The 19,057-nt window shown below is 39.0% G+C and overlaps 1 protein-coding gene across 3 annotated transcripts in view; it reads left to right on the forward strand.

The window, feature by feature from the left end:
• The first annotated feature begins 751 nt into the window (after positions 1–751).
• The window catches only part of arhgap36 (Rho GTPase activating protein 36), an 82,088-nt gene continuing 63,782 nt past the window's right edge, over positions 752–19,057 (forward strand). The window contains exon 1 of one of the 3 annotated variants that reach the window (XM_044183456.1): positions 752–1,056. In XM_044183456.1, the coding sequence (XP_044039391.1) occupies positions 946–1,056 (111 nt within the window). In that variant the 5' untranslated portion in view covers positions 752–945. Of the gene's footprint in view, positions 1,057–6,685; positions 6,982–8,008; positions 8,031–19,057 lie in introns of those variants that run through there. The other 2 variants (XM_044183458.1, XM_044183457.1) reach the window with 2 other exon arrangements.

Below are 19,057 nucleotides of genomic sequence, written 5' to 3' on the forward strand. Positions count from 1 at the left end.
AATATTGTATTTTAATGCCTATGTATGAGATCTAATAGAGATAATGTGGTGTAAACAGATTTAAGTCCATGTACATATAGATATTAGAAAAGGTCATGAACTGTGAGCACTTTAAAGGTGGTCAGTGTGTGTGTGTGTGTGTGTGTAAGCTGGTTCAGCAGAGTTATTATTTTAACAGCTTCATAATAAAAGGCCTGAGTCTCTCTCTACACTGGCTCATGTGTACAGACACTGTTTCCACACACACACACACACGGGAAGGTTCTCTCATCAGGGCCAAACTACCAAGCTCCACTCTTCCTGTTTCTGACAGCGGAGAGCACGCCATGTTATCTATGACACACACACACACACACACACACACACACACACACACAGTGGTGGCCGGGGCTAACACAGGAAGTACTGACAGCAATCTGCAATCAACACAGAGAGACAGAAAGAACGAGTGAGATGAGAAAGTAACGTCTCCTGCTGCTTAAGGTGCTTTTCAAATTAAAATATTTAGAAAATAAAGAGGAGAGGAAAAAGAAATTAAAGATACTAGAAGAATAACAGAGCGAAAGGAAACCTTTTTTATAAAGCCAAGGAGAGGTAGAGAAAAAAAAACCCCTCAGAAAACAGGAGATTAAATGCACTGGAAGGGGAAAAAGAGAGGAAGTGGAACTAAAACAGAAAAAGGGAGGGATGAGGGACTGAAATCATGCGGGGAGGGGGAAGGGGGGGAGGAGTAACGTCAAGTGCAGGAGAGAACAAGGAGCAGAGAAGAGAGAAAGCAGCAACATTAGAAAAGAGAAGAAGCAGCAGAAGGAGGAGAAACAGTCACAGAAGAAGAGAACTGAAGATTTCACTGAGGCTTCTTTAAACATCCTGAATATTTGGAGTACCTGTGAGGACGGGGAAGGGCCACACACTCACACACTCACACACACACGCTCCAGACTGATGCTCCTGCTGGATGGACCGACGGCGTTCACATCCACATTGTCTCCTCCACCTCCAGCTGTGCACGTAGAAGATCGACCTGTGCGACCTGACATGCATTTCTACTATGTGGTGGGTAACAAATGGGCCTCTGTGTGTGTGTGTGTGTGTGTGTATTTGTGTTTCTTGTTGCCGTGCAACCCCTCCATCTCCGTTACTCTCATTTTATCTGGAATTTGCTGACAGGCTGTGAAATAATGCTGTGAAATGAAAAAAGTTGTAGAAGTATATCAGCTGTTTCTGCTCAAACTGCTTGATTTTGTTGATTTCACCTTCACATTTAAAGGGACGAGACATCAAATTAAAGAAAAAAGAGCAGCATGATCCTAATAATTTAAAGATCTCTGATTCAGCATTTTTATCAGTCATGTGTCTGTAGATCTTTTATCATCCATGTTTCTGTTGCAAGTCATTAAACTAAGCTGGACTGAATTTAATGACAGTGAATAATTATTCCTATGAATAATTCTCCAACTTTGCCGTTACACCCAAAGACATCATCATAAAAAATCCAATCAGTTGTTGCTGATTCTGATCTGTCCACCAAACTCATGGAAATAAGTTTTGGAAAAAACATAGCTGTGTTCCCTTTGGTTCCATAAATTAGTAATAGATTCTGATTTCACACAAGAGGAAAATTAGGATTACTTCTGCTTACAAATACGAAGAAAGAAAAAAGTGGCCAGTGTTTTGTGGTTGCATGGAAACTTGAAGTAAATTCCCTGAAGCTTGTAATTCTTCCCCATTTTCTCATCCGTATGTTTATGCCTCTGAAACTACACTGAAGGAACATAATCTGAATGTGTAATTAACTCTTTAGTTAATTTTAATGGGAAACATCTTTATATTAAGCTAACTGTGGTGTTGGAAAGGAAACTGCTTTGATCCACATGCATGATGGAAGACCTCTCTTGTGCTGACAATTTATCTTGATTATGTGTTTCCAGACTCCAAACTAATGGTCTTAATCTATACTAATTATAACTGTAGTACTGCCTGATAATGTAAAAATCCATTTTATTGTTTTTATACTGCTTCCTATCAACTTTTCCATTCTGTCTTTCTTCATTATCTTTAGCTAATATGGTATTATTGCCTTGCAGTGGCACAATACAGTACAAATCATTTTTAGTAAGATAAATAATTGCTGATATTTAACATTGCATTCACCATGTAGCCTGTTAAACGTCACAAACCATGTAGCCCTGCACCAGCCTGTTACAAGTCACGTTGACTTAGTGCAGATTAACATCGTTAATGGCACAGCAGCATGTTTTTTATTTAAAGGAAACTCAATACCAGCATTACAGAATCAGATTCAAAATCACTTTAAAGCTGCATTAATCAATACTTCTTTATAATAACAACAATGGATCAAATGACTATGTGTAATGTAAAAGGTGTCACTTATAGTGAGGAACCCACAGAGAATTATTAGTTTTAGCATCTTTCAGCTCATTGTTATGGTTTTGTGGCCTGCAACTTTAATGTTTTGGTTCACTTTCACCGCTCTCATCAGCCACGTAGTAGCAGGCAGTTGCTTTTAGCTAAAAAGCTCTGATAAACCCACTTGCTCAGCACCAAATGGCAGATAGGCAAAGTTGGCGACTAGCTGGTGAACATAAAGGAGCATTTAGCAGCTAAAGAGCCAGATATTTCCCTCAGGTGTTGGTGGAGACCAAAAACAGAGCTAAAAGGAGACTAAATATTGGACTTACATTCATCACGTGGGCAAGCACATGACTACAAATGAATGCAAATGTTGCTATGTGTCTGCTGGATGTGTAAGTAGGCAACTGTTACTGCAACTGCCATGTCAATTTAAAAGGTGATAATATGTCAATGTTGTGTTTACGACTTGTTTCTGATTGACATTGTGCTTTGTGTCCAAGTTCAGTAATGAGAGCAGTTCACTCAAATTTAAAAGGGTCATTGTTGTTATCACCTCATGCACAAGTGGTGAAAGCTGACAGAGCATGCATCTGAGCTTTGCAGGGGGGGGGGGATACAGAGAGATACAACACCTTTTTATGAGCTAAATTAAGGCATGGTTGCTTCCTTCTAAACTTTATAGTGTGTGTGTGTGTGTGTGTGTGTGTGTGTGTGTGTGTGCATGTGTGTACAGTAAGTGTGTGTTTATGTAGGACAACAGAGCATCAAGTTCAAAGTCGACAGCTCGAGCAGTTGATCTGCGTTGCAACATTTAGCACGTGATGTGTTATGCCGTGTTTATGATGTGTTTTAAGGGTGGAGTAAGATTCACTTCTTATTGAAATGCTTGATTCTATTTGAGATATTTTGACGTCTAACAAATGTCTCATACTGAATGAAAGTCATGAGCTTTTACTAGCTACACATTCAACATGTTCAGTTACATTCAGGCTGAGACTTGAGCTCTGATTTTAAGTGCTGTATCATACGGGTGTCATGATACATTTGGATGTGTTTTCTTTTCTATTGAAAATGGACTAGAACAGTAACACTGAGGGTTGCCAAAATGTTTGTCCTCATAAATGAAAACAGTGAGTCAGTGTGCAGATTCAGAAGATCCACTTTTTAATGAAGGCTGGCACAACTGCTGTTTTCCCACAGAGGAGATGTTTGCTTAAATGGTTAGATATGAATTTCCTGCACAGACTATTTTCAAGATTATCCAACTATGATGTTCAGCAGATCTAAAATGTGTTGATTTTGTTATCAAGCTGCGTTCTCAACGTGAATTATTTGCTTCTGTTTCAGTTCTTGATAGTTTTCTAAATTCCCCAAATTTATCAGTGCCCACTCCTCAAAATGAAACATGGCGTCTGCCTGTAGTGCAGCCTGTTTCCTGCTGCTGTTGGTACAGACTTGGCTCTAAAGAGAAGCCCTTGGTTTTCACTTCTAAAGGAACTGAAAGAGGTGAAGACTCGGACTTGAGTCAGACTGAAGTCACAGAAATGAGGACTTGACACTTGTCTTGAGACTTTAATTGAGGCTGTAATTGAGACTTGACTTGGTGTAACCAAAATTATTTTCAAGTTTTGACGTTTTAAAAACTGCAAAAATAAAAACTGAAGACCACAGTGCAAATTAGGCCTTATATATTTAATTATTGAGCACTGGACTTACGATTTCCTTATTAAAACTTGTGGCTTGACTTGGACTGTTTTTTTTTTACAAAACTTGATACTTGACTAGGACTTGGGCTTGGTTTAGTTGAGACTTGACTCCCTAAAGACTTAACATGATTTAAGACTTACGCTGTTTAGCTGTCGTTTGGCTACTATGTCATTTTAATGGTCAGCATTCAGGGACCTGACAGACTTGCTTTTAACTTGTGAGGTGACGTGGACTTGACCTGCAATCCTATCGCCAGGCAAGAGCGTCAATATCGGACGATTCTGCAGAGCCTCGGATTACCTTCAAAGAGAAAGATCATGATTATTGAAGAAGTGACCTTTAATTGCAGGTGTGTGATGGGACACAAACGCCCGTCTCCTGCATAAAAGTCAAATGGCAAGACTGCATAATAATGTCAAAGACTGGAAATTTTAGTTGCACTTGAACTTTGGCCTGGACTTGAACTTTATTGAAAATTGAAAAACAGATCTGAAAAATAAGGCCAAAAAACTTTTCCTGTTGATGTTTTTGGTGATCACTGAAAAATTCCTGATATCAGATTCCAATGTTGCTGCCAGAAAGGTCTTGACATGAGGTCACTTCTGTCTGTTTTCTATCTGCAGCAATAAGAAAGATAAACTGTCAAACCAGAAATGCACTTTGAGCTGCCAAAAGCAGTTAGGACAGAATTAAAGTGCTTTTGAGTGGATTTTTTTCCTTTTTAGCGAGAGAGTTTTAAAATCCACTAATTTGGCAAACGTTCGCAAGTGAACTGAGTGCAGATACATGAAGTATTTGCTTGTGCATCTGTGAGTGCCTGCATGTGTGTGTGTGTGTGTGTGTGTGTGTGTGTCATTTCTTTACAACTGAAGATTGAGAGCCTTTGCCAGCCCTTACAAAGAAAGTACACGGTAATACCAAAACATAGTAATACCATGGTACTGTACCATCCTGGTAGTGACCAAATTACCATGCCACTGTATTTCTGTGGTGCAACAATAACTTGATATTGTACCACTCTTCTATAGAATACCATGTGCAAGTACTATAACATTAAATGAACAGTTATCTAATTTAAACATTTAAACAATTTATGCCCAAATGCTTAACAAATCCCATTATGTGCATTGAAGCCAAATACCAGTCAGTGCCATGATGTACAGATATTATCACGTATCTGTGGGAAGTAAAACAGAAAATATCATCCATTACCATCATTTTACCATGGTACTTTTTGGAAGGGATCTGGAGCATCACTTGGCCATGACTGATAAAACCAAGTCCAGCTAAATCTTGATAGCATGATTTTATCACACTCTCTCTCTCTGTTTTTCCTTCCTGTCAGACATTACCAGAAAGCTGCATCACTTTTCTACTAATATTTCTGCATCTGCCCATCTGTCATCTCTTGTTTCGCTCTCAGCAGAACCTCTCTCCCTCTCTCTACTGTTACCCCATCTGTCTCGGCTTGTATGGCTCAATCATATTTCTTGCTTGTCTTTTTGATTTGTGGATCTGATTCTGGGACATTACTTTGCTCCATGAAGTGGCCAAATCCCATTAAAGCTAACGACTTTATGTACTGGACGCTGTGGCTTTGACCTCTGCACCTGATGCAGTAGCTTGTGAAGTTGTTGGTGTAGGTTTTCATGCTGTTGTCGTGTTTGTGAGATGATCAAATGTCCAGTAAATGCTTTAAAGGTAAAGGATGCTTGATTTTCTAGCTATCTGTCTTTCTGTGCAGACTGAAGTTTGAAGTTTGGGTTAAAGTTAGAGGGACAGTTCAGCCAAATTACCAAAAGACATCCATTAATGGCATGCAGATCATTTTGGTCTGTTACTGTTATTGTTGTCGAGATGCTCACCATTGCATCATTTGTTCTTATATGCTAGACTGCTAGAGGATTTCCTTTGTGTCTGATTGTCAGTTCTAAGAGGAAATCAGAAACAAAGCGTCCAAAAATGTATTACATACAAAAAACTCAACTGCTGTTGACTGCTGTTTTACTGGAAACTATTTTCTACCCAAATAATAATCCCAATTATTTCGAGTAACAGGGATGTTGTTTGTGGAAAGACAAGTTCCAGTTTAGTTTTCGATTTTTTTCTTTCAAATTCAAATTTCAACAGCTACTAAATTGACTTTAAGGTGAGATTGTTTTGTTAACTGCTGTTTGGCAGGTGCAGAATCAACTTTGAACCTCAACTTTTAAGTCCAAGGTTAAGTTTCCAAGGTAAAGAGGAAAAACAAAAATCCAAATCTAAACTATCTTCATGACTAGATACCAGTAGGGGTAAGCAAGAAAATATGTTTTTATGTGAAAATATGTGAAATGACCCTTAAAGCCTCAATAGGCCGAGCCAAAGAACTACTATTTATTGAGCTTTATTGTAAATTTCTCTTCTGTTAATTTATTAGTAACTCCCACTTGCCTACTGCCCATTCATATATTTCCCTGCATCCACTGATTGTCCAATCAGTTTAAAATCCACAAGGCAATGCCCTCCTGGTTCACTTCAGCCAATCAAGTATGCCTATTCAAACAGGAGCCAATCACTGATCACCATCCCCTTCTTCAGCCCAATTAGCTGCACCTGCAGACAGGTGCTTTTAGCCAGCCTTTACCTGCCACACCACCATCACGATGTTATCTGGAACTGGTAATGGTGCTGTCTGTGCTAAAAAGTGAACAACCAGCCTTTACATCACTAAACGTGTCTCTCCTGACTGAATTAGATTAATGTTCAGAAAAATACCCAAGAGATAAAAGAAGAGGAATCTGATATGACAACTCTCTCACCATGTTTCCTGCCCTCCTGTGTAAACGTCTAAATGAAAGGCGGAAGTGATAACTCCCCACACCACAAGACATTTCAGTTACCACAGAAGTTACCCTGGTAAGAATTGTATACATGTTTAAATCTGACTCTTTCTGTTGCTATTTATGTTTGCCAGTTAGCTAATGTGCATGTTGTTCTTTAGCTCCGCTCACTGAGGTTTAAGTGAGAAAATGAGCTTACTTCTGCATTCACAGCAGCTCTGCTTCAGAGAAATGCTTGTAAGTTGAGCTCCAGTCTGTGGTTACATTACTTTTTTAGTTTACTGTATTTAGCATGACTCTAAGAGAAGACTGTAAGACAATTAAAGTAAACAATAAAATAGTTAAAATAAATGAGGCTACTAGAAAATAATCAAATCACAACACAGAATAAAACATAGAAGAACATAGAAAAATTAAAACCAAACAGGTTAAAAAAGCTTTTACAATAAAAGTTTATTTTAGTTACTAATTTAAAAGATACTACAGTTTTAGCTAGCCTGAGATGCTCTTCTCTTTTATTCCTTCACTTTCAATCACTTTCTGTTTTTACCCAGTTGTGATTTATGAAGAAAGTGTTGATATTGCATCACTAAATCCATCAGGATGTTGCATTTGTACGCTTCCTGCATGCTGCGTGACGTATTAGCCAAAATATATTTGTATGTGTGGTTTGTACCACTGTGTGGCTCATATGTGGAGACGAAATCAAATGATCTTTGCTCTGTGAGAGGAAATATTTGTGTATGTATGTGTGTGCAATGATTTATTCTGCTGCTGAGGATATTGCCTAACATCTTGGATGCTATGCTTAATAATTAACACCATATGTCATAAGAGAGATTATAGAGTTGAAGGCATAAAGTGGGCAGGGTGGAGGAGTAGCTGAGAAGAACCATGAGGAGTGAGACTCGCTCAGAGATGGTGTATTCATTTTCAACCCCAGGCTCTGAATTAGGATCAGATCCTACCACAACACTCTTCTCCAGTCCGTCTCAGGTTTCCCACTGTGTCAGATAGAAAAATACACACAGAGTGTACTCTTCATTTCTGGTTTTTACCACAGCACGGTCAGGGAAGCGAAAGTCTTCAGTCCGTCGTGCCTTAATGAAAGCCAGTCTTGCTAAGGTAGGACTGACTTTAAATTATAAAATGTGGGTTTTGGCAGCAATAGTAAAAGTTGTATGATAGTGAAATTTTATTTATTAATGCAATTTGAATCTCCCATAATGCATTCAATGAATTTTTAGCGTTGCCTGACAGGAGTACTTTAGCTTTTCCCCCAAAACGTAGGGAAGTTGTAATTAATTTTAAACTGCTAACTTTTAAACTGTTGTGAGCCGGCTGGTCATTTCTGTGCATGCATTCGGTTTCTGGGTAAACTTCGAACCCTATCTTTGTAAACTTATCTTTGTAACAGCATTCAGTCTGAGATAATCACGAGTATTTGCTGTATTTGTCCCTAATGTCCATACAGAGATGTGAAAGAAACGTTTCATGTTTTCTGCTCCAGCCACTTGGAATAATCTACAGAAGGAATTTAAAATAAGGACATTGACTGTTCATTTAATGCTAGTTATGCTAATGCTAGTAGTATGGTACAGTCATTGTTCATACTGTTGTAAAATCTATGGTAAATGTCTCCATTGGCATTGTTGGGGACTATTTTCAGCTGCGGATTAATACACATTTGGTGCTCTAGTGTTTCCAGCAGCAGGATGGTGTATGTGGGACTGAGTCAAAATAAACTACAGTGTGAGTCACACTGGGTGACAGTTCCTTCATTACCATGAACACACACACTCAGACTCGTTCCCAGTCCGACCCTGCTCATTGATTGACTTCATTTTGTTAACATTCAACAGTGGCTAAGACTCATGGAACGTGTAGTTGTAGTTGGCTAAAATGAGAATGTGATCAAATCTTACACCCAGTACAGTAGCAGATACCCATTTCAATTACAATAAACACAGAAAAAACCCAGGAACATGCTGACTTATGGGATGAATGTCATTATACACTAAACTACAATTAATTAATGATATCACGAGAGGAACGTCATGGATTCCCATGAAAAAGACTATAAATTGCTAATGACAGCAGTGTGTGAGAGATAAGATGTGACTCCTAATATTATCCCGAATGAACCTGATGGTGGTTCATACTTTTACTGACTTGCGCTGTTCCCTATGCTGACGTTTTTTTTTTTTTTTAAGTACAGCCGTAGCTATTCCGTGATTTCCTAAATGTCACCGTGGGCTTGATGAGCAATCGGTCAATAAGATAGTTTGAAACACTAGAGCTGTATGTCTTTTTATTTTTACAGTGTCTGTAATATATGACAAAGAAGAGGCAGCATGTGGGATGACGGAAGTTAGTCACTCCAGGGGTCTCATGGTTGAACTCCCTTTTCATTTTTAGTGCAAATTTAAATTTGATTTCCAGCTACGCCGTTATAAATCTCCACCCACTTTTCCATCATTTCACACTGCTGGCAGACACACAGATAGTTCTTGTATTTTAACCTTTATGTTAATCAGTTGTCTCCACTCTGTTCTCTGTTCCTCTCTCTGGTGAGATGCCCTCAAGGTTCCTGTGCATCTGGTGTATGCAGTCATCTGTGTGTGTGTGTGTGTGTGTGTGTGTGTGTGGCTGCAGTGGTTTGAGTGCCATTGCCTTCAGGGTGTCCTCATAAACAGTGTGTAATCTCCCATCAGTCATGCTCAAGAGTTATATAACCAGCGTACAGTGGGCACTTCCAGCTGCAGAAATGAGAAAAATAGTCATTTGTTCTGCATTACTGGGAGAACTGAAGTGCCAGGGACTGTTAATGTACTTGACTCTGAACATGAGCGTCCAGTAAATGACTTTTTGTTAATAATTTTGGTGTTAGCTTTAATCGAACAGTGTATGATTATTTTCTTTCCTACCCAGTGTAACATACAAGATCAGCTGGTTTGGAAACAGAGGAAAGTGGTCCTCTATGTTGACCTTCTGTGTGTCTGCGGAGCCCCAGAAGGATCACAGATAGAAAAAATATGTATATTGAGGCCACGAAATGCTATTGCGTGCCCACGAGATATAGATCGTTGGCACGTTTTAATTAATTTGTGCCCACGAGATAAGTGTATATAGAGAGAACCGCTTAACCAGCCGAGGGCCAAAGCCGGATCTCTGTCCACAGCCTTCAGGGCGCGAGGAAAGGGCCGCAGCCAAGCTTTAAAGTGTTCATGGTTTACAGCTAGATAGTGGTTTGATGGCGTCATTCTGAATAATAAGAAGTCAAGCTCTCAGAAGCACATGGCTACTTTATATTCACAATGACATCATATGTCCCTTTTCAGGCAGGGGAGGAAAGTGAACACAAGCGGTCCCTTAGTAGATTATTTGCACTCAGTGTAAGTGTGTACTTGCTTTGCTGTGGGGCCTAAAGTAAGGGGGATAAGAGACAGAACAGATAAAGTTAAATATTGCACTTTAAAGCCCCTTTCCTCGCGCCCTGAAGGCTGTGGACAGAGATCTGGCTTTGGCCCTCGGCTGGTTAAGCCCTCTAAGCGGTTCTCTCTATTTACACTTATCTCATGGGCACAAATTAATTAAAACGTGCGAACGATCTGTATCTCGTGGGCACGCAATAGCATTTTGTGGCCTCAATATACATTATTATTATTATTATTATTATTATTATTATTATTATTATTTATATCTGTGATCCTTCTGGGGCTCCGTAGAATTGGTTATTCTCCAGTGCTTTTGTGTGGATGTCTGAGGCTGATGTCAGTATTTGAGAGGTAAAAACAAATCTGATATCGGCCCGTATTATTTTTAAAACATGGCAACATTTGGTTATACTTGGTTATTGTGACCACGATATCAGCTCAACGGGACATTTTATATGTCAGTGCTCTGTATTGGCAAGAAGTTAAATGACCTCAGACATAACAACATTTCTGCGCTGTCATTATTTTTCTTAGCCAACAAACAGTGGTGGTACATTTACTCAAGTACTGCACTTGATTACAGTTTTGAGGTTCACAATGTGTGCGTGATCTAAACCTAGACTTTGATCTTATTAGTGGCCATTTTAGTATTTTAAGTGTGATTAGAGGTGATTTTGCATGTGTCATTGCCCTTAACCACGTGAAGGATATTTTGTACTCTGCATGGATTGTTTAACCTCTTGAGTTTAGGACTCAAGGTTTTATTACTAACATTATTCCAGCTTGTTTACTCAGAGAGGATTTTCTGAGTGATTTGTTGCAAGTTAGTTTTGGGACTGGCAGCAGTGATGCTCCTTGCCATGTTGGCAGCCTGACAGAGCAAAGGTTTTGGCAGCTCAACCTGTAAGAAAAGCAGCTTATTGTTTCACACATTTTTGGTGTATCAATTTATTTATATGTGTTTTCCAGGAACAGATTTTGCAGATAATAATGCTGTTTTGTCAGTTGTTGCGTTGCTGTAGATCAGATCAGGTTAGCTCACTGGTCAGGTGCCTGCAGCACTGTGGCTCATCACTGAACTGTGAATATTTAATCACAAGGAGTTGGATGGAGATGGAGAGCACAGGTAAAATATATCACTCAAATACTGAACTCATGTAAAGTTTGAATTACTGGTACCTGAGTACTTGACAAAGAGGTGTTGCACATTTTACTCTACTGTAGTTGGTTACTTGAAGATGTTACATTCAAAACATGGCTTAAACGATAAGTCTGACGATATTTGATGTTTTTCTTTTTTGTCAACAAATCCAATTAAGACAAAACCAACAGCACAACGATCCCACCAACAAGCTGTCTGTGTAGCCAAAGCCTGATATGTGCCATAGAGTTCAAATAATCCAAAAACTATTAAGAACACGTCAATGAGCCACACTGTTATTCTGGCTGACCTGTTCCTTTGATTATTATGAACTAACATTACATTATTTGCTATGACTCAAGTCCCACATACACCATCCTGCTGCTGACTAGAGCACCAAATGTCTATTCATCCGCATCTGAAAATAGTCCCCCAAAAATGCACTACTTCCTCCAGTTTTAGTAATGTTTTCTAAAAACTACAGGGCCCAGCTGTTTTTTTTTTTTTTTTTTTTTTTGTGCTTGTTTTAAAAATAAATCTACTTACTATGGGCATTCATAAAGATTTGTCTTTAATAGCAAGCACTGGGCTTCAGGACTGTTGGTTTTCGGTTTAATGCCAGCCTCATCCTTTAAGCTTATGAAATGTCAATAATATTAGTTTCTGTCTCTCTTCCTTCCTTTTAGTCTCCATTCTTTTAACTACCTTCTGTTCTTGATTTAGTTTTTCATCTGATATTTTTCAATCTAAACTCTACTGTCCTGTTACTTTTGATATTTGAGCAAATTTTACTGCTAATACTCATTTACTTACTGTTTACTTTTTACTTGATGTTACTACTGCTACTGTTAGTGTATGAATGTATGAATCCACTACTAGCAGTGTGCTTGTTCAAAAAGCCATAAATCCCCGCATTGTCAGTCCAGCAATCGTCAAGCTATTGCGTTCGATTACCAACCCTGTCCCCCTGTAGATATATTATGATCATTTAGTGCTTCGGGTCAGTAAAAATGTTAGTTGTTGTTGTTGTTCCAGTAAAAATGATTGCTGAGTGGTTAAAAGCAGTGCTACCAGCGTGCAGAGTTGGGGATGTGGTCGAGTAGCTTGTTAATCAGTAAGAAGAGACTAATCATTCTCTGCTCTGGAAAGCATGGATAACATCGTGTGTGCGCATGTGTTTGTGGATGCATTTAAACAGTTGCAAAAAAACGTGCTGGTTTTTAGAGGTTTGTGCGTGATTTCTGCATGCATTCGTGTGTGTGTGTGTGTGTGTGTGTGTGAGAGAGAGAGAGAGAGAGGCTTACCACTGTCCTGGGAAGACCTTCATTGAGTTATGACAGGAAAACCACAGGATTCCCACTTCTTAACCCTCAGAGTGTTTAGTCTCCATGTAAATCTGAGGCGAGGAGCGGTAAAGAAAACAGTGGAAACATGGACGAGGCTCTTTCCATCATATTTTTTCTCTTTTTTCTCCCTCTGTTGCTCTATCTTTGCGTTTATATTGTTTGAAGTGAGTCAGAAATTCAGTCATTAAAGAGCCAGACCTACTTTTTTTTTTATCTACCTGGAAATTCAAATACCTTAACCCTTATTTTAGTCTTGGCATCTCTGCGTTGCCCCTCAATCTTTTTAACTCACACATGGAAAAACAGTGCAAGGTAAAGAGAGGCATTGGCAATCCGTCTGTCCACATGTATCCATCTTTCTTTATACGCCTGTGTACATCTGTGTCGGCCTTGGCAGCTCTGTGTGCATGTCAGCGTTTAGACTTGGTGATGGATCTTCTGCTGCTTGGCCACAAACATCAGCGTCTGGCGGCTGATTTACTGACTCCCGAGGCTGGAGGATCGTTCTAGACCTCAGCTCACATGGCAGGCTGTCTCTGACACTCCCTGAGATCCTGACAGTAGTTTAGCTATGTCGCTTTGGGGGTTCAGTCACAAGCCTCACCAGGGGAGCAGCAATGCTGAGGTGCCCCTGAACTGCTGTTGATTCCATAGAGCTGCTGAGTGGGAAGCAGTAAAAGATTGTCAACGTTGTGGGCTTTGTTGTTGTTTTTCTGTATGGATATGAAGCAGGATAGTGCTGAAAACAAGCTAAGGCTGGAAAAGTAAATGTTGAAGGAATATTCCACTGCAAATCTGTCTTGAGTATAAATACTTACTGCTTGTACACTTGAAAGATGGCTCTAAATAGTTTGCTTGCTCCTTCAAGCAGCTGTGGATGTCCATTACATTTTACAGTGACTCTGGGCTGCCAATTGTATCCATTATGACATTTGCTATAGCAAAGTTGTAAGCTGCAAACTTTTCTAGGCCACCTTTCAAGCCTAAAGGGAATGTGATACTCTAAACATTTTCTGTGGAGTGTTCCTTAAAGTTAAAAAAAAAAAACATAGTTTTGCATTTTGGGAAATACGCTTATCACTTTCTAACTGAGAGTAAGATAAGAAGATTGATACCACTCTCATGTCTGTGTGTTAAGTATGAAGCCAAGAGGCAATTAGCTTAGCATAAACACTGAAAGCAGGGGGAAACTGCTAGCCAGGTTCTCTCTAAAGTAACACATGTGCCAGCACCTCTAAAGTCACTAATTTACACGTTATATCTTATCGGTGTAATCCATACACAAACAGCAATGTGCAAATGAAAAAATGTGGTTTTAGTGGCAGTAATGAGCCGTAACTGTTTCTTGAAGAACAACAGTTTATGCATCTGCCCAGCACTAGTTGTCTGGCAACCTCACTGTGGCAAATAAACTGTCACTGCGTCCAGCTGTTGTTGGTTAAGTAAGCGTCATTAGTGAGCTTCAGCGGTGCTGGTAGTTGTATTTTTTCACCTCATTCAGAGCCAGGCTAGCTGTTTCCCCCTGCTTTCAGTCTTTATGCTAAGCTAAGCTAATCACTGCATGGTTTCGGCTCCGCACGTATAGTAAGGCACGCACAAAAGAGAGTGGTATGGATCTTCTTGTCTAACTTTCAGAAAGAAAGCAAATAAACGCATTTCCCTTTTAAAGATGAGGCTGACATTAGTTTTTCTTTTTACAATCAACAGATCCCCTGAGGAGACCAAAACCAACAATAACAATATAAGTATTGTTTGTACAACCAAAGCCTAATGAAAACTCAATTATTCTCCAAATAAAACAGCCATATTATTGCATTGGATGACATATTCTCTTATTTCAATTCTATGTTTAAAGCCTAAAATCTAAAGAAGTTTCTGTGCATAATACATTTTGGCAAGGTTGTTAAAGCTGATGTTTTTTCTGAAAGTAAATGTGTTTAATTTTCTGTTTCTTATAGAATTGAGTTACCTTGAAAATTAAATAGGACAGGCCAAAACATTACTCGGACCCACTGTACGACTCCATGTTTTTTTAAATCCTGCTTCATGCTGTGTTTACTAAACTGTGCTGTGAGCACTTTTCTTGGTTTTAAGAAGATTTGCCCTGGCCTCAGGCATTTTAAGTTAGTGTTATCTGTCCCATAATCCACTTCTTAATTTGACTTAAAGTTGTTACACAGGCAGTAGGCAACTTGGAAATCACTAACTAAATTAATGTAGATAAAGCAGTTAAGGGAAAAAACGTAGATGAAAAAACTCAATAAGCAGTAAATTCCATACATTTTAAAATATCACATGTCAGTTTTTTCATGACAGTATCAGTTCGGAGGATACAGGATACGTCATTCTCCATGTCAGAGACAACAGGGCTCCATCTTCGAAGCCCTGGTTGGCATTTTCCACATTTCCTGTCTTTTCCCTGCAGAGGAATCCCTGCCCGCCCCAAAATGGTACCCACATCCCACCACGGCTTTCATCCTAAGATGGATGGTCGTGTCCGGGGTTGGCAGGGTCAGAGCTGTCACCACTGTGACACTTCCTTTTATCTTTTGACTTTTGTTATCGGTGATATATAATAACATTGAACACTTTCTAATTACTCTATATGCTTGTATCCTCTTTTAGTTATTGCTTTATTATTTTTTTTATGTACAATTTATGGTGACTGCATAGAGACTGTCCCCATCGTTTGTTCTGAAACAACCTCTTGTGGAAATGCCAATAATGACTGTTGTCTCTGAGAAGCAAATGTGGAAGTAGCGTACAAAGCATCCCACTTTGACACTGAAGATTGTTGTTTGTGTCCCATCTCCTACCAATAGTCCAAGTCGTTTTCTTTTCACCACCGTAATCCTCCCCTGAAACTTAACCTAATAGTTTCTGTGCCTAAACCTAAGACAAATAATGAAAAAGGTTTAGGTTGTAGGTCTCATTTACTATGCAATATCTGTCCAGGGACTGTGGATGAAAAATGGCTTTGCCACATTTATGGTAAAGTTTATCAATGTTGACTTACCCTTTTACAAAAACCAATAAATTTAACTGCATCACTACATTTATAAATGTAGGTATGAGTTCACTCTACTGTAGTATAGATTTATGGTTGCTGCATATAAAAATAAACAATAAACTCGACATTTCTTAACAAGGTCACAAAGTGCTTTAAAAAAAACTGCAGATAAAAACAGAAACAAAATTCCAAGAGTGGGATGATGAAACCCAGCATGCTTTCCTATAAAAGAAAGTTTTAAGAAGGGATTTAAAAGACGCTATTGTTGTAGCCTGTCTGCTCTCAATAGGCAGAGTGTTCCACAGTCTGGGGGCTCTAACAGCAAAGGCCCAGTCACCTTTGGGATCTGGGAAAAACTTGCGGAGCTGCATCCACCGATCTAAGGGAACGCCCAGGAAACATAGGGAGTGAGTAAATCCTTGATATAATTTGGAGTGGGGAAGCAATAAATGCCTGTATGACTTCATGTAAATCAGTAGGAGACAAGAATTACCTGATTTTGGAGATTTTCTGGAGTTGAAAGAAGCAAGATATTCTTCACTTGAACCTCAAATCAGAGATCTGCATCAAATAATGATTATTAATGCACTGACAGCATGACTGTGTACCTAAAATTAATAACTTTCTCTCACAACTGAAAAGTTTAATTTATAAGCAATAAAACTCACCCTTGCTCAATTCCATACACTTTTTTTCTTTCTTTTTTTTTGCAGCGTCAACCTTTCTTGGTCTGGTACGACCAATGAGGCTAATGTTAGCAAAAGATATTGCTGTGTAACTGACATTACTGAGTCGGTCTGCTGACTTTATGACTCTACAGTACTCGTGCTACTGTTTTAGCTTCAGATAAACATTTCATGGTTTTATTACACAAGTAAAACAAGCAGGAAGACATATTGAGTATTTCCTGGTTCCACGCACTCAGTTAGGTCATCTAATGATGGCTGGTGCCTTTTTAAAGTGACTGACTCAATCTTGCAAGTGAAAAGAAATTCAATACCCCATTCCTGTATTTGCCACAAAAAGCAAAAGTTACATAGCCTAGCTTTAATAACAAAAGGGGGTTAAGAGGAACTACAACTTGTGTATGTTTTGTGTAAAAATGAAGTAATGAACTAAACAAAGTTGCAAACTGCCTCGTTTTATCCTTACCCTAACACTGTTATATAGACCCATTTCAGCAGTGTGTGTGTGTGTGTCTAAACTGCCCGTCAGATACAGAAATTTGAGATGTAGGATGATAGTTATGTTCATCCTAACTATGATTTTAATTGGATTTAATTTAAGCTCATAATTCGAGAGGACTTCGGAGCTTTTCCTTCATCATGCTCTGTCTGAATATGTGTGGTGGGCGTTCAAGTGTGTGTGTGTACATCTGCAGGTGTTGTGCGTTCATTGAAAATTGTTTAGGAGGAGAGTGACAGTTAGAAATGGGCAAAAGTGTGCAGAATTATGTGTACTGGGATCTGTGCACACGTGTAAAACAAATTGTATTTACATAAATTTATACAGACATGTATATTTTAAGATTTAAATCTGTTTACAAATAGATAGCAGTAAAGTTCATGAACTGTAAGCACTTTAAAGGTGGTCTTCGCGTGTGTGTGTGTGTGTGTGTGTAATCTCATCAGCTCTGTATTACTGTGGTATGTCTGGAGTTCAGAGGTCTGCTGTTTGCTCCTTTTTAAAGGGCCAGTGCACAACATTGTACAGCTTGCAAAAAATCAGTTGATTATGAGTTAAATGTTACATTTTCACAACACATTTCTGTTAGAATCTCTGATCTAATTAGCGTGCTGATTCCTTGTTTGTGTGAGTCAGCGACCACAGCACTTCAGGGGAACAGTTGGATCCATAAGGTCCTATAGATTACCTAATGTTTGTTTAATAGTAGAGGCTATATCAATCATCTTTTACCCACCTGAGCTCCTCAAATATTCCCAAAGAAACCATGGATTTGCAGTTCAAAAGACAAAGATGCCTAAATATGGTTCAAAAGTGTAAGTTTTGGTTACATAGCTTTTTTTGTAACAGTATTTCAGTGGCTATTTTTCAATATGTACAGTAGTTAGGACTTGCTTTGCGCTGTGAATTTAGTTTGGTTTTCATGACGTCTTGATGCCTTTTTTTTTACATGCAAAAGTGTTTCCTAAAAATACAAGGCTGCTTGTTTGTCCTCTTCTCTCGCTTTTCCCTTCCTTTTCCCCACTTCTCTTCTGGTTTATATTAGCCTACTGTCGCAATAAATAAAACAAGCTAGGAAAAGCATAGTGGATCAAAGGAGGTGAAAAATGAATGCCTCACATGAACTTTCAGAGAGTAAAGGCTGTCTGACAGAAATAAAACGTGTCGCTGTATGCTGTCATGCTACGCTACATTTCCACAACAACTTACGTATGTCGTACAGCCACAAAAGCAGATGGAGATTACGTCACGAGCAAACGAACCTGTGGCTGATTAATGGCTCAGATTCACGTCAACGAGCTATACTGGTTCATTTTCAGCCTTTTTAACTTTATGTTTAAAACAGTCTGGTTGTTTTACATTACATAATTCCAGTAGGTGTTTATATCAGACAAGTGACCTCTCAATAATCATCTTGAAGTGAGACAGACATTCTTCCTGTAATCAGATTTAAAAATAAACATTTTATTTTTTAGTTTGTGTTTCTGCCTCTCTGTTTTAGCTTGGAATTTTGACCCTTATCTAATAATCATAAAATAGCATTTGGGACCATCCGGTGGTGAATCAGCTGCCTTGTTTCTTTCCTTTTTTGGTTGGAGTTGGTTGTTAGTTGGAATCTAACATCTCAACTATCTTTACACTTTGGCCAAAGCCAGCAAAATGCTACAGCATAAATAATGTGATACTTTATAAGTGTCGGCAGGGGCAGCTTCTGTCCTCTTCCCTGCTTCAACAGGGAGGTCAGAGGTCACAGTTAGTTACAGACTAGCGTCACTGCAGCTGGGCCTCATACCCCAAAAGCATCTTAAGGCTAAGATGATCGTAAATAGGATCTTACGGCCCTTCTTAAGCTTAAGAAGTCTTTCTCAAAAGCATCATACCTGAAGAAACTCTTAGAAATGATTGTCGATTAGCCTCTTACCCACTCCTGGATGTGTAAATAAGCAACTGTTTGCTAACAAGTTAGCCAAATCAACAAAAGGTGTCGATATTGTGTTCACAGCTTGTTTCTACTGTCCCCAAGAGGCCGAAAA

The sequence above is a fragment of the Siniperca chuatsi genome, linkage group LG22 (assembly GCF_020085105.1).
Source record: "Siniperca chuatsi isolate FFG_IHB_CAS linkage group LG22, ASM2008510v1, whole genome shotgun sequence".
Lineage (NCBI taxonomy): Eukaryota > Metazoa > Chordata > Actinopteri > Centrarchiformes > Sinipercidae > Siniperca > Siniperca chuatsi.